Source organism: Pagrus pagrus (assembly GCF_965226575.1).
Source record: "Pagrus pagrus genome assembly, chromosome: 6".
NCBI classification, from domain to species: Eukaryota; Metazoa; Chordata; class Actinopteri; order Spariformes; family Sparidae; genus Pagrus; species Pagrus pagrus.
Window position 1 is genome coordinate 2,230,940 of NC_140190.1, and position 20,802 is coordinate 2,251,741.

At 41.9% G+C, this 20,802-nt stretch overlaps 1 protein-coding gene across 5 annotated transcripts; it reads right to left on the reverse strand.

Moving 5' to 3' along the window:
- Nucleotides 1-1,227: 1,227 nt before the first annotated feature.
- Nucleotides 1,228-20,802, reverse strand: prrx1b (paired related homeobox 1b). 5 transcript variants are annotated; one of them, XM_084355831.1, is made up of 5 exons: nucleotides 20,133-20,802; nucleotides 12,289-12,464; nucleotides 7,156-7,337; nucleotides 4,387-4,452; nucleotides 1,228-1,512 (listed from the first exon to the last, which is right to left on the reverse strand). In XM_084355831.1, exons 1-5 carry the CDS (start codon nucleotides 20,377-20,379, stop codon nucleotides 1,380-1,382), a joined length of 804 nt encoding a protein of 267 aa, XP_084211957.1. In that variant the 5' UTR covers nucleotides 20,380-20,802; the 3' UTR covers nucleotides 1,228-1,379. The 5 variants fall into 5 exon arrangements, with proteins under 5 accessions (XP_084211957.1, XP_084211959.1, XP_084211960.1 ...); XM_084355833.1 differs by lacking the exon at nucleotides 20,133-20,802 and adding an exon at nucleotides 17,596-17,788; XM_084355832.1 differs by having other exon boundaries at nucleotides 1,332-1,568.

A 20,802-nucleotide genomic window follows, 5' to 3' on the forward strand; every position in this document is an offset into this window, starting at 1 on the left:
TCCATGAAACGTTTCCACAGGCTAAGTGCTCATGTGAGCTCACCTACTGAGCACTTTTTCCCTCAAAGTGCAACAATCAAAACGCAACCACATCAGCTGCAGCTTCACCCGAGCCCACGTTTATGGCCCGTGTTCGCCCGTACGAGGACGAGTGTCGACATGTGCTTGTTGACGGTGGAGGTTATGAGGGGCCAAGGAGAAGAAACACCTTGTGTGACAGCCGCCAAGTCAAAACGAGGCCCGGGGGCCCTCCATATTAAAGAGAGGATTTCCCTGCTCATAAATATCCTGTTTTTAAGATGGAAATTTCAGGTTGTGGTAATCAGGAAAAAAGAAAACACACAAAGCAGGAACAGCTTGAGGTTTCAGTGAAAGAGAATCTGTTCTCGAGTTGTAAATCTCCCTTTTATGGGCCGAGCACGAGGTCCAAATGCTCTCAACTATAAACATGCTTATTTCTTATAGTGTGACTGCGCTGTGGCAATCATATATTTTTGTTATGATGATTTAAAAACCTTCTAACCATAAAGATTCACTCCAAGAAGTGTTTCCAAGAAGTGGGAAATTAATGTTTTCCCTCCTTTATAAGATCTGTTGAATTGGACACTTTGCATTGCTTGAAATGCATTTTTATTAATATACAAGTTTTTATTCTGTTACAAATAAAGTATATCATAGGAAATTAAGAGAATCTACTGGTTTTGGATTCAGAAATACATTAGCCTCTCCTTTATATTGGACTATTACATGAGAATCAAAATGCGTTGAAAATGTTTGCTGGTCAGTGGTATAACATGGAAAGAAATGTGGAAGAACAACACTAACTTTTCTTTAAAAAAAAAAAATTGCATAAATGTCAGAAGTCCGTGTCGGTTTGTTGTTGGTTCTAAAAAAAAAAAGAAAAAAATCCCAAAATTGGTGTGTAATTTTATCCAACACCACAGCCGGAGGGAGGAAGAGAAGTCCACGTAGTCCGTACACGAGTCTCCGTCGAGAAACAAGTTCTCTGATTGAAAACAAAAATGAAAAAAAAAAAAACTCGCCCTCCGCTTCAGTCACAATTAGAAATGTAAAACTACGCAGATATTCGGCTACAGCATCCAGCATAGATGTCTTTTTTTTGTACAAACGAGAGTTCAGTGATGCTCAGGAGGAATAACAAAACAAAAAGGCGGCTTGGGGAAAATCCTGCATCACTCGCTGTCCAACATTTTGCATATAGGTGTAAAAAGCGATCGAGGCTGCTCCCGAGAGGAGACTTCATGATCCGTGGGCGTGCGAGGTGGTTCTCATCCCAGAGACGGTGTCCGTCTGCAGGGGTCCGACGGCAGAGAGGGTCCCCTCCCCTCCCGCGCCTCCCCCCAGCCTCTCTCTTCCTCTCAGTTGACCGTGGGCACCTGGTTCAAGCTGTACTCCTTGGCTTTGAGCCGCAGGTTGGCGATGCTGTTGGCCATGTTCATTCCCTGGGACGTGTTGGTGTTGGAGCAGGTGGGCGGGTAGGTGGCCATGGCGCTGAGAGACAAGAGGAGGGGAGAATGGTTACATCACCTGAGGCTGACATGACACAGCTGTGGAAATATGAAAGAGGTGTCACTGATCAGCTCAAAAGATTTAAAGTTAATCTGACGTTAAGACGCTCACAACCCCCCAAAAAACCCCCAAAAGGAACTTAACCAGAGTTTTTGCACATTTTAACCACGTCGTACGTCACAGTATTATTTCTCAGAGAAACCTCTCGCAGTAAAAGCCTGCAGTAATGACAGATAACCTCCAGATCGTTAGTGGTTTAACTCAGCTCTTAACGAACAAACAGTTTGTTTTATCTCGTTTTCCCAACCATCAAATTCCTCCACAGATCGTTTCTTTCCTATCTCTCATGCATATCTCAGGCTGCGATTAATGAGGACCGGCTCGTCACCAGATTGTAGTTTTGTGTTCCTTAAACCATCTGCAGTTGTAAAGTGTCCCGCTCGCTCTCTCATCCTGGATTTGTTTAACTGCCTCTCTTGATGTTTTCTACGTTGGAATTAGTGGCTGAGAAAATTAAACCCGACGTTTAAAACAAATGGCAGATGACAAGTAGAGGTTTTCTTTTTTGCTCTTAATTCACTGGTTCTCAACGTGGGGGTCAAAGTTAACTTCCAGGGGTCACCAGATGGTTGTGGAGAAAAAAATTAAGTCATATATTTTTAGACTGGTGAGTAGTTTTGACATTTGACTGCCTGTATAAGCGACATAATTTACCTTAAAATATATTTTATGTGAGCGTTCGGACACACTCGGCACTTTCAGGACGTTCTGAGTTGAAGTCCGGTGTTCAGAGGGTTAACACCGACAGGATTTATCTGCTAATCACCGCTCTCATTGGAAATATACCGGAGCTTTCTGCCACATCTCATGGTCTTCATCAGCAGGCTGAGTGTGACGACGGCCCTGAGAGGAGAGTTTCCAGCTCGACTTCCTCTTTTGTCATCTGCTGTCGACTGATCCGTGAACCTTCACAGTCGCAGAGATCATTTTCATCATCATACATCGGTTTCTTCGTGGCCTTTTCTCAGGATCAGAATTTATTTTATTCTTGTTATTTTGTGCCTATTTTTCCTCTTTTTTTTTGTTTTTGATTGTTTTTGTGATAAAATGTGTTTTCACCTCTGTAGGACTGAGGACGGATCTCTCTCTCTCTCTCTCTCTCTCTCTCTCTCTGGCTTTCTTAAAAAACAGTCTCGTCTGTCTGCTCATGATTTATTACCTTGTTTGTTTATTTGAACCAAAATGCCATAAATTTGTGTCGCCTTTTGTTTTCTCTTCATGCCAGTAGTCGATTGAGGGAAGGCTAAAAATTAGCTTTTTGTTTTGGTGACAACTCGTCTGCTTTTGTTGTTGTCAAAGTGACGCTAAAACAAAGTGATGTGCTCTTGTCCGTTCCTACCGATTGGACCTCTACATGTTTTTTCTCTTCTAACTTTCATTCAGTTTGTTTTTATTTATGCTCTCAACACTCATCTCAAACCTCCTGAGGAGCACTCTGCAGTGACACATAACAAATCTGCACTAAAAGATGAAAAAATCTAAAAAAAACTTTCTTCTGTCATTTTCAACTTTTTTTTTTTTATCTCTTGCATGAATGTTGTCCAACCCTTTTCTAACCATTTGAATCAGAGCACCATGTCTCAATCACCAGGTGGATCTCCAAAGATATGTCTGCAACATTATTATCTTTGTACGTCTTTGTCATTTTGAGATATGGCTTCAGAAATACAAAATGGCGGAGGGAGGACGAGCTGCCCCGAGTTCCTCTGCAAGAACTGTTAAATCCTTTTATTCTTAGAAAACCAGGTAGGTAAAAAAAAAAAAAACAATACTTTTCAACTAAATAAGGTGTTAATGGTTTTTAATAAACATTTTTCTTTTACAGTTTTTTTAAAAAATCTTCAGATTTTATCTAAATACAGGTCTGACAGGCAGAAAATACTCTTTACATTACATCCAAAATTCTGAATAAAAGTGTTTCTATCATCTTATTCAAGTGAAAATACTGTTTTCTGAGAATTAAAGGATTTTTTAAAAATCCTGAATCACCTATAGTGTTGATGCACGGTGTCAAAATAACAGACTGGGGAAAAAAGTTGTTGTCATGATTTTTTACTTGTGTGAGATTAAATACAAACATCGAAATAAATTATTATTCACAGGTAGATGGACAGGACATCATTGTAAATATGGAAAGAGAATAAATGTGGTGAACCTCGTGAACGTTGTCGTGTCAGAAGAATTGAGACCGACGCTGGAAAAGTTTCATCTTTTTGTGAAGATTTAACTTGAAACACATTTGAAGTCGCAGCTTTTATCCAGTCGACTTTTTATCAGAGTTCAGATCAAATTTAGATTTATTTTTTTTTGCTTTTCCTTCTTTTGTTGTTTCACTGGAAAACACTTTGGACAACTGTTTTGTATTTAATGCGCTGCATAATGTCCCATTTGTGCAGATGGATTTCGAACGTCTGCGCTGCATTACGACACAACAACAACATGACTTTAGAAATAAAAGCAGACGTGATGATCGCTCTGTCTCCAGCATGTTTCAAACAGCAGTATCTGAACAGAAATCATCAATCTGTGGGAAAGCAGCGTCTGCCAGAACACAACGGGCTAAAATGTGCAAAAAAAAAATCTGGTTTGATTCTTTAAAGACAACAAAAAACATATTGTACTTAATTAAACAGGAAATTGAATACAAAAACATTTAAAAGGTTAAATAGAATTAAGGAAATACAATCAGGAAACACTTTGACAATGAAAAAAACAAACAAATAAGACATGTAAATGTTGTGTATCTCACTTTTCTTTAACATGAACAGAACTCATTGTAGTAAAGTGAAGGCGTACTTGTTCTCTGAGGGCAGCATTTTCTGTGGCACTCGCACTGGCCCCCCCTCCGGCATCGGGTACCAGCTTTAGGATAATATACAGTCAAACGTTAGCACCACATTAGCATTATTCCTGTTTCACAACAGATTTCCCTCGCCGCTCTGCGTCCGGCCAAGAAGCTCTCAGTGAGCTCGAGCCGCGGCCGCAGGGTCTGACATTTTATACCGACTTTCATAACGGAGGATTACTGTAAATCATGACCAATGTAACCAGAGTCACAAAAAATGTTGCCCAGTAGAGCTCTGTCTCTCTGTGTAGCGTTCATTATCTGGTGTAGTGTAGCACAGAGGGGTCGCAGGGGTCAACAGTGGATTTAATACGCTTTGTTTTCACATTATCACCTCGTCAGGAGGGTCACGGGACCTGGCCCCGCCCCCGCTCTGCTCACGCTGACAGAGGGGGAGCGGTGAGAGCGAGGCGGAGAGGAGACGGCTGGTTTGATTCAACACAATTGGGTTTGGAGTTAGAGACGTGCAGGAGAGAGGACAGAGAGCGGAGACAGAGAAGGAGGAGACGGAGAGCGTCCACGATCGATCTGAGAGCTTCCTCACAGCGATGGAGGAGGAATCCTAAACTTTCAAGTGTTTCGTGATTAGAAACAGACAGAAACTAACAGTGAATGTATCTCAGGACACTTATTGTGATATATCCTCTTCCTGAGACACACCCACGTTCCTTCATTACCACAAATACTCACGAGAGCATGAAATGTGGATTACAGGAAGGCAAAAATCAAAATTCAGCGAAACAGCTTTGCATTATTCTCCTCAACAGCTGAAGTAGCTGGAGTCTCGTTTTAAAACGGACAAAACAACCAAAAAAAACATCAAATGGCTCCATCAGCTTCTATCAGCAGAAGCCCCGAGATCCCAAATTGATTTTAAAAGATGTTATTCACACCGTCGACGTGCGGTCGAGCTCGTGCACCCACTTCAGACGGGGTGTATGCTAACGCATTTAGCTTAGCAGCTGCAGTGAAGTCTTCATGTTGGAAAACAATGTAAACAGCGTGTTTTCAGGTTGTGATCTCGAGGCTTCTGCAGACTTCGACTGCAGCAGACGAGCTGTGTGGAGACACCTGATGTTTCTTTGGTTGTTTCTCCGTTTTAAATCAAGTCTCCAGCTGCTTCAGTTGTTTAGCAGAATGCTGCAACTCTGTTTTACTGTGAAGCTCCAGAAATGTTTTGTGGACTACGAAACAAAATTTTCATTTTTGGGTGAACTGTTCCCAACAAACACACTATTTCTTCCTGTTTGTTTAACACAAACTGCAGCGAGCAGCTGTTTGAGGAAATGACCTGAACAGAACATGAAATCGTGTATTTGTGAGGTGTTATTAAAGATCTTCAGTAGGAACCAACGGGCTTAGAGCTGGGACAGGAAGTGGGACGATATCGAGAGACGGACTCACGAGAATAAAGTTCGACTGAATAAAACAGACGGACATTAAATGTTTGTGCTGAGCCGCGGCTCGTCGGGTTTGAGTCCAGGTGGATCAGAGGAGATGAAGACGGTCAGGAAGTATGAGGAGTATGTGCAGGTAGAGCAGGACGAGGAAATGAAACAATAACAGGAGGCAGCGCCGGGGTCAGTGTGTGTGTGTGTGTGTGTGTGTGTGTGTGTGCGTGTGTGTGTGTGTGTGTCACGGTGGTGTTAACATGTGGTTATTGTGGTATCAGCTTGAGCTTTTTCAACTGGAGACACTTTGTGTAATTTGATGTTCTGCAGCAGAAAGAAAGAAAGAAAGCAGAGGAGAAGAGTCAGGACTGAAGTACAGTTTAGTGTACTGCAGTAGTACTGTAGTATTTAGAATTATGGGTTTATATAATACTTCATTACATTTAACTGGTTTGACATCCAACATGAGATAAACTCATTTAATATCACAAGTTTGTATTATTATTTTGCCTCTTTCTTTCTTTCTTTCTTTCTTTCTTCCTTGAGTTCCTTGTTTCCTTGTTCCTTGTTTCCTTGTTTCCTTGTTTCCTTCCTACCTTCCTTGTGTTTGTGGTCTTTACTTATTTCTTTCCTGCTGTTCATTTCTTTTCTTTTTCCAGCCTCTTTTTTCTTTAATTTCTTAACTTTTGTGAACTTCTTCCCTCCTTCTTTTCTCCAGTTGTCAGTCCTTCATCCTTTCCTATTTCTTGTTTTCACTCTATCATCAACTGAAGTAAAAGCATAAAAATCCCCCAAACTTTCACCCAACACTAAAAACTTGACTTTTACTGTTGATCTCTGAAGACAGTTCAGTTATGAAACATCTGAATTCTTGACTGAAATTGACAACGCATGTTGAAGAAGAGCTGCAGTCGCGGCGCCAACGGGCTTCTTCCCTCGCTCAGCTGTTTTGTCAATGTTTTAAAGAGTTACGGTCTGAAACAGCGACCTGAAGAAAGCTTTTAACCCTCTTGTCAGACGAGTGTCTCGGATGTTTTCTCTTTTTGAACCAAAGACCATCTTCATCACAATTTGTTTGAACTTCCTGACCACTCCTGACTTTCTCTTTTGGACTTTTTTCTCCTGAACTTCCCTATTTTTACTCGTTGGAGTCTTCATATTGTTTTACTCTCTTTCCTTCAGTAGCTGCACCTCCTCCTCCTCCTCCTCCTCCTCGGTCCTGCAGCTCCGTGTTAACAGAGATGTTAGTACAGACGCCGTGCAGTGTGTGAACAGGGTGCTGTAGTGTAAGTGTCAGCTTACTGGGTGAGAGAGCAGAGCAGTCTTTACCTGTAGGGGGCGGCGCTGCCCCAGGACAGGTAGTCGTTTGGGCGCGGCGCAGGGCGCGGTACGATCGGCTGCTCCACCGCCGTCACGTCTCCCGAGTACGATTTGAGGAGCGAGGCGTTTTTGCTGGCCAGCATGGCGCGCTCGTTCCTGCGAAACTTCGCTCTCCTGTTCTGAAACCAAACCTGGAATCAAAGAGAGAACAACATGATGAATGCTGTCACAGTTTTTAATCTTTACAAAGTTTTTACAGAAGCCTTGAAAGCACCAAAGATACAAAAACATCTGTGCAGAACAATCAGGAGTTCATATCCAGGGCCAGTGCAGTAAGAAGGGAAGCTGACACTCAAAGGTCCACCAACTAGCTCGCTTTCAACCACATCTCATAGTCTTCATCACTGCCAAGGAGTTTATGTTTCCGCCCGCCTGTTTGTTGGTTTGTCAGCAGGATTACATAAAAAACTACCAAACAGATTTCCACCAAACTCAGATGGAGGATGAATCTCCGCCCAGAAAAGACCCCGTGAACTTTTGGTGTGGATCCGGATAAAGGGACAGATCCAGGAGTTTTTAAAAAAAAAAAAAATCTGGCATATTTCGGTGGCTGGTATCTGTGAGTGAGCTCAATTTGATGCAGATGCAAATAAAAAATCTGGATTTAGCAGATTTTAACCCTGAAAAACATCCTGACCCAGATTAAGAGAAATTTGAGGCTTTAAATTTGGGGAATTCAAGAGAGTCTGTGCAAACTTTCTGTTTTCAATATGCGATAAACACTTAATAAAAGACTGCATCATTTTTCCACAACAGTAATTTGGATCTGGCTTTGGGTTATTCTTAAATAGTTCTCATCTGTATTCGTCAATTTTGGCATTATGGCACTCAGTTCCCAACAGTCTCCTCCTGTCCTCACTCACAGATACCAGCCACCTAACTATGACGCTTTTCCTCCATGCATTATTAAATTATTGATAATATCTCACAATGTCTCACAAAGAAATTGAGAAAAAATTCCTGGATCCAAGTATTGGTGGAAATCTGCTCAGTAGTTTTCGTGTCATCCTGCTGACAAACCAACCAACAGACAGACGCAGGAAAAACCTCCTCGGCAGAGTTTTGCCTTTTCTTCCACACAGTGTGGGTCAGCAGGATACACATATAATAACCTAAAGTACTGAATGTTAAACTAAAGTCTTGTTTTGTGTGTAAGCATCAATAACACACACTCACAAACACTCTGCTCTCTGCTGCTGTGTGCAAAAAAAAAATCAATCAATGCATCGAATAACGTTCCCAGAGTGAAAAGAGCTTTTTGTATCGACACCGGAGATCGTAAATTCTCAGCTGACACCAAATTTGGAGATATTTCTTAAAGCGTGTTTTGTTTTTCCTTTAAGAGTCTCGACTCCTGATTGTTCCCTGGCTGCGTTTCTCTGCACTATGTAAAGTTAAATAAAAGGAAACAGAGGCCGTAAAAATCAAATAAAAAAAAATCTAAAATCTCCTTAAAAACAGATCAAACAAACGGAGGCCGATTGTCTGAGCTTCAGTTAAAAACTGTCCACTGCTTTAAAACTGTCATGTGTGCTCTCCAACACACACACACACACACACACACACACATCCTTCATCTACATGTCACCATCAACACCTTCCTCTTCTAGATAAACAGATGATGATGTGACTCGGGCCGGGGGGCGGGGGGGTTGCTAACGTTGTTCCTCGCTGTGAAATAAAATCCATTATTAGAAGCCGTGGGCGCTCGCAGGGGCTCGCTGTCCGCTGACGCACAGCCTCAGGAATGAGCCCAAAGTCTCTTTTATCAAAGGATTTTCTGCATCGCTCTCTGCTCCACATTAATCACAGATGTGCTGCTTCGCTCCCTCCAACATCACCATTTCCTCTTTCCCACTCGCTCTGCCCACAGAACAAATACTCTCACTGCTGCGTTCAGGGAGCGGGGGCAATTATAGGAACATATCCATCTGCAGGAAATACACTGAGTACTCTATCGAGTCATGCATGTTTTATTCATGATTATTAAACAAAAAACCTGCGAGAATAACTGCGAAGTTTTATCAGTCGAAGCAGGGCGTGACTTTTCATGGAAGACAAATGCGACGTGTTCGAGCTCGTTCATCTAAATCCCACTTTTCTTCTTCTGCAGTTTCGCAGCTGCAGCTTGAAGCCAGATTCTGATTATATAAATGCAGATCCACGAGTCACGTTCAACATTTACCCGACCAATCTGATTGGAGGAGCTTGAGTTGGGCCTGACAGGATGTTCTGGCGACACAACTCAGGAAACACTGCACATTTTTTGAAGATTTGAATTTTGGGGGTCGATTTTAATGCCTCATTCTGAGCTGGAGTGTGAGATGCATTTTTGTGTTGATTGCAAATTTTATTTTCACAATCTGCTAATTAATTACTCTTTTTGTTTTGGACCGATTAATCAGACGATGACAGGAGGAAGGGGTGGGGCCGAGTCTTCAGCAAACATGTGTAGACCAGAGCGGCGAGCAGTCTGACCTCATGTAACATCCAGAGATGTTTCGTGTTTTCTTTAATTTAGCAAAAGACAGTTTTTCTGCTTTAACTCAGTCTGAAGTAAATACTGATGTCACAGCGTAACGGCTGTAGGAAAATAACACTATCTACCGTCCAATCACAGCACAAAGGAAGCACGTCTGCCATTACGCAACCAAAACAGTTTGAGGCATTGTTTTCCCCGGTCACTGACTGCAGGTGACAGAGGAGTAGCTGCAGTAACTTTAAGTTTAGAGGCAAAGAAGGTGAAGTGACAGATACCGAGGTAAAACAAGAGCGAGCGGACGGACGTCACTGGATGGAGAGCGCTCCGGTGTTGTGTCAGAGTCTGTTCCTACGCTGATATGTGTCTCCTCCCACCACCGGGACTTGAGACGCTTCATTCTTTCTACAAAACCTGACGGCTGTTTCACTTTTCTAGATCAAACTGGGATTGTTACGGTTGTTTTCTGCTTTGGACAGCAGTCAGGCTGCGAGGGGTAGCCATGTTGCTAACGTCATGATTGCAGGACGACACCACGGGGAAACACCGAGAGGGGACAGGGTCTGAAAAGTCAACTATTATCCACTTTCAAGTGAGAATGAATCAGTCGGACGACGACAACAGAATCAGCGACTGCAGTGTTGTGATTTGGACCGTTTAACGTGAGAGTCAAGAAGTGAAGCCCCGTTAAGAACAAGCCACGACAGTCAAAGACCGTGCGGGTGACACTGTGTCTTTCTTTTTTCATGAGTTTTTCAGAGTTTTGTCACAAGAGCATTTAACAGGTTTCGTATTCAGTATTGTTGGTTCGATCCTCGCTGAACCCCAAATTGGTCCCCAGCCACTCAGGATGCACGAAGCCAACGCATTCCTGATCGCCAGCCGGGATTAAATGTGGAGGGATGCATCAGGAGGAGCAGCCGATGTAAAAACCAAATCAAATATGCGGATCATTAAATCGGATTTCCATACCAGAGTGGTCGAGGCTCGGTTCACCAGTGAGATGGAAACAGATGATCCGCTGTGGTGACAGCGAGAGAGGAAGAGGAAGAAGAAGCCGCTGAGCCAGCAGACGGCCTGACAGCGAGTCCTTTTAATGTTGACGCTAAATAAAACATTGATTTAAGACGACGCAGCAGAGGCAAAGTTTGGACTGAAACGTGTCACATTCTTCAACAGTATTTATTTGTTCTTTGTGGTTAAAAATGTGAAAACGTTCTTATCTCAGTCTCACATGAGCTCACCGTGTCCCCTCCCTCACTTCTAAAACCAAACCTTCAACCTTCAACCACCACAGGAGTCACAAAGACGACAGATCAGCAAATAAGTCCAGTTGCATTTAAAGGAACAGTTCACCCAAAAAGTAAAACTCAGTCACCATCTCCTCCCTCCGTGCTGATATAAAGTCAGGTGAAGTCTCGTCGTCCACAGAACATTTCTGGAGCTTCACAGTAAAACAGAGTTGCAGCATTCTGCTGAACAACTGAAGCAGCTGGAGACTTGATTTAAAACGGGAAAAACAACCAAAAAAAACATATAATGTCTGCATACAGCACGTCTGCTGTAATCCAAGTAATCCACATTGATTTGAAAAGATGTTATTTACACATTTCTTAAGATGAAATCTTCACTGTAGCTGCTGAAGTTAGCGTGCACCCCGTCTGAACGGACTCGACCGCACGTCGAGGGTGTAAATAACATCTTCTCGGATCAGTTTGTGATCTCGTCTCTTCTGCAGACTTTAATTACAGCCGACGAGCTGTACGGAGACATTTGATGTTCGTGTGAATGCCGCAACGCCGTTTTGCTGTGAAGCTCCAGAAATGTTTGTGAGTAAATAATAAAGGAACTGTTCCTTTAAAATATCAAATCCATACTCTAGCTCCTTTAATCGACTACATTTGGGAGTGTGACATCATTCATTTGTCCAATTACAGCCTCAGTCTTTAGCTCCCGTTCTGCTGCAGCCCTCATGTGCTGAACACATTTGTCGTTTATCACTGATCTGTAAACCTCGGAGGGGAATTAGACATCATTACATCCACTTTTCTGATCACACACGGTCCAAAAACTGCTCGCAGACTCTAAACTATCAGCCATTATTTAATTTAAGAGGCCGTGTTAGTGTGATACAAGTCGCTGACAAGTTCTTATCAGTTCCTTTGAAAGCCCATAATGTGAAATCCAAACACGTTAATGGGTCCTGATAACTACCAGCCACTGAGCAAATCTGTAAGAGCTAACAGATGATGTGAGGACACTGGGCACCATGTTGTTTCTGCTGCAAACAAAACGCATCATAAATCTTTTCATATTTATAATTTTGGTTCCTCAGCAGGTCCCACAGAGCCACCGAAAAACTGTGTGTTTATAACAATCTGTTTATTTGTGTGTCCCTACAGTAACAGAGGTTCACAGTTTAATCCCCACAGACCTGCTCGTATATGATCCAATCTGAGGACTTTATAGCTTCTCCTGCTTTGATTAACCCGCCTGAGGACAACCTTCAAACTTCAACAGAATCAGGGTTTTATTTTGTAAGGGAGGAGGATATGTCAGAATAAAAGCCTCCGAATGAGCGACGTCCCCCGTCCCGTTCGTACCTGGACTCTGGCCTCGGTGAGGTTGACCCGGCGGGCCAGGTCCTCTCTGACGAAGGCGTCGGGGTAGTGCGTCCTCTCGAACACTCTCTCCAGAGCCTGCAGCTGGCTGCTGTTGAAGGTGGTCCTGTTCCTGCGCTGCTTCCTCTTCTTCTTCTCCTCCGTGTTCATCTGTTCGTCTGCGGGGAGAAGAAGGAGGTGATGTAACAAACTTTACTGCAACACAGAACATTTTAGTTTGTAGCTGCAGAGGAGGTAAAATATAAGAAGGAGGTTAAAGCTGCGTGTCGGAGCTCATCAGCACATCAACTGCTGCTGCTGCTGCAGAGAAGATGCAGCTCCTCAGACCCCAATCAGAAATATATAAAATCACAGAGCTTCAAAGAATTTAACATCCAGGGATCAGAATCACATCATCATGTTCAAATCTGAGGTACTTTTCCATTTTATACTTCCGCTCGGCTACATTTTGGATATCGTACTTTTTACTCTACTGCAATTATTTGATGACTTTAGCTACTCTGCAGATTACACACAGGCATCAGAGCCATAACATACAGAATAACAAGTGCAACATTTTTAAATCAATTTATTTTTATTGATATTTAGACTAAAAAAACTGATTCAACAATCAGAAAAACGCTGAATATTGAATCAGTCGACCCGTAGTGCACAGTGCATTGTAATGTCATCGTCATGTAAATACACAGATTATTTTACTTGTACTTTTGATACTTAAGTACATTTATAGCCAAAAAAATATATACTCTTGATACTTAAGAACTGTACAAAAGTACAATTTGAAGGTACTTGTATCTTACTTGAGTATTTGCATTTTCTGCTACTTTATACTTTTTCTCCGCCACATTTCAGGAGGAAATATTGTACGTTTTATATTTCACAGCTACGTTTCAGATCGAGAGTTAATAAAATAATCAGATTATAAAATATGCGTTTTCAAGGATTAAACTACAGAAGAATTATTTCCACCATAACATAAAATGTGATAATATTTATGAGATAAAAATAACTCTTAATGAGGCTGTATTGCAAAATTAGAGTTTACGTTTGATTCTTCATGTTGTCATCGATACACACTCTTATACTCGCTTGAGTACTTTAACTGAAGTGCTCATCTCTCCTCTTTACTCTGGTTATTATAAAACAAAATGTCAGTATTATATTATATCTTCACCCGTCTGCAGCAAACAGCACGACGTCTGTTGAGATGCAAAGTGACAACGTAGCCGCTGTTAGCTCGAGTGTGTTCAACTGTTATAGAAAAATAAAAGTTAAAGATTATTGGTGTCGTTATTTAAACTATGAGGCTAAACATCTTCAAAACAATCAAAACAATCATTATATGAAATACATTTGAAGTTTTATTCCCATACACACACACACACACACACACACACACACACACACACACAGGAGCATTTGAGGTTCAGGTCTTGATGGAGGACTCAACAGAGCCGGCTCTACAACCTGACCTGCAGCTGCTGACGAGCACCTTTAGGTGACACAGGAAACATTCTGAACGCAGAGCTTTTGTTTAGCAGCACATGCATGAAGTATCTGAATCCTGATTTCCATCACTGATAATCTGATGATAACTCCTCTATAACTAAAGAGAGCAGACGTCTGCCAGGACTGCACCACCGTCTACATCAGGCTAAATGTTCAACCTGCTGCTGGACGTGAATCTGCAGCGAAATACACCGAGAGACGAGCGTCACTGCGGCTCAAACACGACCAAGTAAACCTCAACGTCACCGTGTCCAACCAGGCCGGGCCGCGACCTTTGCTTCATTTCATCCCTCTCTCTCTCTCTCTCTCTCTCTGCAAACACTTCCTGTCTGCCTCGCACTCATGTTCTGTATCAAAAGGTGAAACGAGCCAATAAAAAGAATATACAAAGCGCTAATTGTGGTGCACAAGTTACAGACTGTGTGTATGTGTGTGTGTGTGTGTGTGTGTGTGTGTCACAGGTTGGGGGAAAAAAATGACATTACAATAATTCGCCCGTGACATTTTCTCTAGACACCGTTTCTCAGTAACTCTGCGACAAACAAGAACGTTTTCTCTGGAAAAGATGTTTCACTTTTGTGAAACATGTGAGCAGCACACACTGAACTCCATTTATCTCCCAACACAGACACATAAAAAACAAAAGTATCAAACCAACACGAGTCAGAACATCATGTTTTTTTGTGTAATTTGGGTGAACTGATCCTTTAAAGAAAATCCTTGGATCCTAACCAAGAGTAAATCACTTGTTTCACCAGCCCGGAGCCTAATTAACTCACAGACAGACAGATGTAGAGACAAACAAACAGACTGGAGAGAAAAACAACAACGTTCATGGTGAAGATAATCACACGATCGCATGTTGAGCACAGACACCTTCTGCTCCACGTCCAGGCTCGATCAGAGCCGGTGCAGCGACAAGACCACAAAACAACACTTTCACATCGAAGAAACAGCTGCGACCATCCGTGTTCCTGCATAATTACACACACACACACACACACACACACACACACACACACACAGGTAGGAAGAGCTTCTGCTTCTTTGAGTGTTTCAGTGTCACGTCAATACGTGACTTTGCAGATTTAGACTTTACATTTAAGTAAAACTGCCTGTTGTCGGGTTAAACGTCGTATCTTCAAAATATCAGATTGTCCAGAACACACACACACACACACACACACACACACACACACACACAATGCTGTCGTTCGTTTGCTGAACATTTTGTCCTGCTAACAATTTAAAATAATTTATTTATTTTTATATTTTTCCGAGTTTGACAGAAGTTAAAACTGATGTTTTGATGCTTTTTATGATTCTTTGCAGATGATTTATGGACTGGAGCTGTGCAGCAAAGAGGATTATTGATGGTACTGTGCAACACTTTCTCTGATGACTACACACACACACACACATAAATATATATCCTTTTTTACTGTTCTATCTGTATTCTTATTTCACTGAAACTGAAACTGTCTCGATGTCTCACTGTGTCGCTGCTTTTGTTCTCCTGTCGCACCAGAGAGGCCGGTGACTTTCTGTCACACTGGACCGGAGCAACGACGATAAACCGCAGTGATTACAGATCGTAACGACCCACCTGAGTTCATCTGCAGGTTGGTATTTGTTGTTCACGTTGATTTAATTTGTTTTTGTTTTCTTGTTCAAAAATCTGATTGATGCAAGAAAGTCATTCAAATGTAAAACTTCAGAGAATCGGAAGATTCTTCTTCTGCTGTTTTATTTCAGGAAATATTCAAAGCAGTTTGAGTTTTTTACTTGTTGTGTTTCACTTTTCTCTACTTTTACGTCTGTAAAATACACTAAAATAATAAAAAAGGAAACTTTGATTCCGATCAGGAATTTAAAAAAAAGCCTCAACGACACGATGACCTTTCTGGATCTTCTTCTGAGCTTTCAGCTGCTTCTCATGGTCTTCTCCTCTGCAGATCAGTTCACTCAGTTAATCTAAAAGGTTTAACATCGTCTCAGCAGAAGAAGGTGTTCGATCGAAAAGCTGAAAAAATGGCTGATACAAAAAAATCCCCCAAAAATCTTTTACCTCCAGCTTTGTTTCCAAAATGGGAGATTTTAGACCTTTAGAAAAAAAAACTTTATCTAAATTGTATTTTGACTTTTAAAGTACATTTTAAAGTGAACACATACGGTGAAAATACATATTTTTAGAGAACTGAAGTAACGACTAACATCCAAATGCAGAATTTGTGCGCCACTGTGAAGATTTACTGCTGCTACTCACACACCTCACACACCTCACACACACACACACACACACACACACACGTTGTCGCTGAGCGTCACACAGATGCTGCAGTGTGTCGACACCGAGCCCGAGTTTGTTTTGTTGTCACCATGTTGTCTAATTAAAACTCCCCCTCACCCCCCCTCTGCAGGCTCAGCCAATCAGGAGGCAGCGGAGGGTAAACTTAATGTAAACTAAATGTAAACTCTGCTTTAAAATGACTGAAGAGTTCAGCTGATTAAAATAAAACATCTCCTCACGACTCCTGATACACACCGAGCAGTCTGTGAGCAGTTTGAACAAAAAGTTTCATCTCGCAGGATTTTTTCAGGCCTCAGATATTTTCTGTATTTTGCACTATTTCTTGAGAAAACTCAGAAACAATAAACAAAATAATTTCTCATTCGTATATGAATTGAATCATCTCGTGTCCGGTCACATTTATCTCAGGACCTCTTTGTGTTTATTCACCTTTTATATCCGACGTAAATCTTAATGTCTTAATCAATTTTTAAAATCTCAGTGAGGTCACACAGAATTTTATTTCATATTGAAAAATCTACTTCAGCATCTGAAGTTAAGACGCTCGTCTGCGTTTCTGTGGCCTGATAAATTATTGATGAGGAGAGGAGCAATGATCCGTCCTCACACTGAGTTTTAAGTTACCTAAAGGATCTAAAACCACTTAATTTAACAGTAAAATGTTGTTTTATATCTTCATACTTTTTGATTTTTATATAAAAGTAGTTTGTAACATTTTATAAGTTAAAATAATAAAATAATTTGCTGTTGTTCTGTGTCGCTGCAGTTTTTACATTTTTTCAGTCTTTGCTCCTCGTCGGTCGACTCAGAGTCGGATGTCTTATTGTTTTTTGTTTTTGCTCCTTTTACTTTATTTTATTCTATTATATCTTTGTCTTGTTTAAATTTTTAGCCATCGTTCAATAATTGTTTTCTCTGTTAATGACTCTCGAGCTGTTGTGAATTTCCATGTGAAGGATCAGAGAAGTTTTATCTTTTCTGTCTTTCCTTAAACTGAAAATCAATAAATATATTCACACTTAAAGATTGAGGGGAAAATAAACAGAGTTTGGTGGAGCTGATTTTTTTTCTTTCTTCTTCCTAATCCAGTTAATCACTGTGTGACCTCTCAGGTTTATCTTGTTGACCCTCTGTGGGGGTCCTGACCCCTCGGGGCTGAACATCAACACATTAAAACCATTAAAACACTAAATATTTTACACATTTATTTCAGCTTTGAGTGTAAAATCTAAACTCCAACTGTCAGATTAATGAAAGATATATTGATATATTATAAACATATTATTCCTAACATGTTACTTTTGATTTAAATCAGACTTTTCTTTTGCACAATATTTCCCTGTTGCAGGTGTTAAACTGAGCAGGATCTACTTTACGCACAGATTATGTGCTTTTATAGGCCGACACTCACTCACATCTGAATATTTATGCGTAAATATTTGAACCAGCTGAGACTAAAACTCTCTCACCTGCCTCTCCTCCATCTTGTTTCCTCTCCTGACTCTGCTGTAAATCAGTGCAGCAGCTCTGAGGCTGCAGGCTGCACAGTTTTTTGGGGGGGGAAAAAGAAAAACTGGAGTGAAGTGACGGATTCTTGACAGTAAACTGCGGCTGTAAACGCTGACGGCAGCCGCACATGGCTGACCAGCGACCGCGCATAGTTTCCCCCCTCCGAAAAAACAGCCGCTGGAGAGAATCATGACGCGCTTCATTAGTGCTGCCCGCACCGTTTGATGACGTTACGAGCGGAGAAAATGCGACGACAACAACAACATGAAGTCTGTCTGTCAGAGGAGAAGTAATTAAATATGATTATGACTGAGATTTTATTTGGTACTAAAACGAGACTTTTAGGAGGATTTTACGCGCATGGTGTGTGCGTAAAAGTGGATTAATCCGATCAAATGACAAATAAAAAATACTGAACATATTTTCCTGAGTCTCTCCGGTGCGAATGCAGCATTTTAATTGAATTGAATTATTATTATTATTTAATTTAAAACAGTGACAGAGCTTTTAGTAAATGTAAAATTATTTTGTTATCGTGAAATGAGTCTGATCTCAAGTGGACAAAAATAAAAACGTATAAAATCTAAATGTATTTTTCTCCCGAAGTGGAGCAGAAAACCTCCGGACTGAGTTTCCCTCTAATAGTCGTGCAAGTTCCTGAGCGGCGGTTTTGGCCTCGGAAAGCTTTTAATTACGCCTGCAGGGCGACATTTAACGCAGCAAAATCAAAGCCATTCCCATCACCACCACCACCACCCTCATCATCATCACCATCTTCATCATCATCCTTGCTGCAGCTGCTGTGGCCAGCACGTGTGATCAGACTGATCTCATTAGCAGCTATCAGTGAAAGTCAATTAGTCCTCCTGCCACAACTCATTCAGGAGAAGTGATTTCACCGAGTCCTAAAATAACAAACAGAACTACGTTTAGATTTTTGCTATTTTAACGGGAAATGTTGATTTACGTGACGTAGAACTTCCATAATGTGTTTGGGTGAAAATACAGATAATTTGTGAAACAGATTAAAGTTATCGGCTGAGTCAGACAAACTGTTGCATTCACGTTTCTGTGAGAAAATCGGAAAAAATGAAGCGTAATTTGTTAATATTTCTATCTGAATCTCGTGTTAATCTGCTGAAATCTTTGTTATTCGAATTACATATTTAAAAAAACACCATAAATGTTTCAGCTCATCGAACCAGAACCAGACTGATTCTTTCCTTCTGCTGTCTTTTTTTTTTAAAACTCGCCTCTCAACACATTAAGATCCGATGAGCTGCTGTTACTTGATTCCTTAATTGTTGCCGCGAAGACACGCGCGCTAATTATGACAAATGATTAAGCTCCGGTTTTCTGAGAGTGTTTGACAGGCCGAAAATAAGCGTGAATTAACGACGTGACCCGGCCACTTCCTCCCGCATATTTCTCACCCGATTTTTAGCCTTTAAAAAAAAATAACAATAACACTCATTAAAGCCTATAACGTTTCTGTCAGCCTCTGCAGATGGGCCTCTGAGCAGGAGAAGAGGAGGGGGAGGAGGAGGAGGAGGGGAGGAAGGAGGGAGCGTTTATTTACTCTCTCAACGGTGCGCCGAAGAGGGCGAGCTGCGGGTTTCTGCGCTTTCACCGAGTTTATCCGAGTTTTACTCAACCTCACTGCGCACAGCGGCACATTTTCACGCAATAAAGTTGGAAATAATGGTCGTGGTTTCCATTTTGGCCTCGTCAGCGGGCAGCTCAGCGAGCAGCGCCCGCTTCTTACCTCACCAAAGTCAGCTTACACTTTTACGCACACCCGGATAGGAACGAGTGACGGCGGGGGAAAAAAATATTTTATGATTATTAAGTTAAAAAATAAATCACATGCTGAGCACCAAACTATCACACACGCGTCAAAGCATCATGTGACTCACTCAGAGTATTTTCAGATGAAATTATAACTTTTACTTGTTTTTTTTCTCTTGAATAAAAAGATGAAAACCTGCACGATCAAAAAAAACAAAAATGAAAAACAGCGGCCTGGTTTGGGTCAGCAGTCAGGAGAGGCGAGATTTATTACCCCTGAGTTTGACTCGCAAGGTTACTTCACTGACCATGTCCACCAACATCACCATACCTCACTGACATCAAAGTGTTAATGGTGAATTAATGGCCGTTTTGAGGGGGAGGCCGTCAGGGATGATGCATTGCCAAAACTCACTAAAGGATTCCTTCCATGCGCGCTGCGGAGCTCCATTCATGCGCTCTGCAGGCGGACACACGCCAGAACATAATGAAAACAAATGACTTTGAGTTCTCAGCTGCTCATTAGAACTACATTTGCGTGAAATCTGCGGTGTTTCCCGCAGATCAAACCTGTTTTTGAACGCTTTGTTTTCACATCTGCACTAAAAAAAACCAAATAAATAAAAAAAAACGCACCAAAGTGGAATTTTAACATTTTGGTGACGAGATCTAAAAAGTAGTTTTCTCTTCAGGCTCCTTTTTCACTTACTCTCCTGCTGGGTCGTGTCGCTCCCGCTGGTCAGCCCCGGGGACTCCAGCATACTCCTCCCCGCCTCCCCGACGCTCTCGTCCGCCTGGCTGCCGACCATTTCCCCGGCCTCTTCCAGATCCAACAGGTGGCTGACCGAGAAGTTCTTCTTGGCTTGCAGGTTGTCCAGGTTAGACGTGATCGGACTCTCCAGGCGGTTTGATATCGAGGCTTGCCTGTCCATTACATGTGCATAGCTAGAAGTCATGACGCAAGTGGGGAACAGCGGAAAAAAGCGGAGCGGCGATGAGAAGAAGAAGAAGAAAAAGAAAAAGAAGAAGTAGAAGAAGAAGAAGAAGAAGCGAGCCAACAAGATCCGTGCGTGCAGCAGAGCGCACAGCCTCCAGAAACCAGCCGGAGACAGACCCGGTTCTTCCGAGCAGAGAGCGGGTCTGTTCACATCCAGATGAAGCCGCGGAAGGATTCAAAAACACTTCAGCAAAGTTAAACTCCTACAGACAATCCATCCGGACAGACGGGAATGATCTCAGCTCGTCCCGCAGCCTGAGACGCTTCACACAGAGAAGCTGAACAGAGAAGTCCTCTGAGGAGAAGCTCTCTCTTCTCTCTTCCCACTCTGGTTGAGTCACATCTGAGCAGGAAGAGCTGCTGCTGCCGCTGCTGATGACGA

Excerpts from the sequence above, each read along its gene's own strand:
- prrx1b (XM_084355831.1), bottom strand. The coding sequence starts at position 20,379 with ATGACTTCTAGCTATGCACATGTAATGGACAGGCAAGCCTCGATATCA. Across the intron at positions 12,465-20,132 it reads CGACACGACCCAGCAGGAGA|ACGAACAGATGAACACGGAG; the intron begins GTAAGTGAAAAA and ends TTCTCCCCGCAG. Across the intron at positions 1,513-4,386 it reads ATGCTGCCCTCAGAGAACAA|CGCCATGGCCACCTACCCGC; the intron begins GTACGCCTTCAC and ends CTTGTCTCTCAG.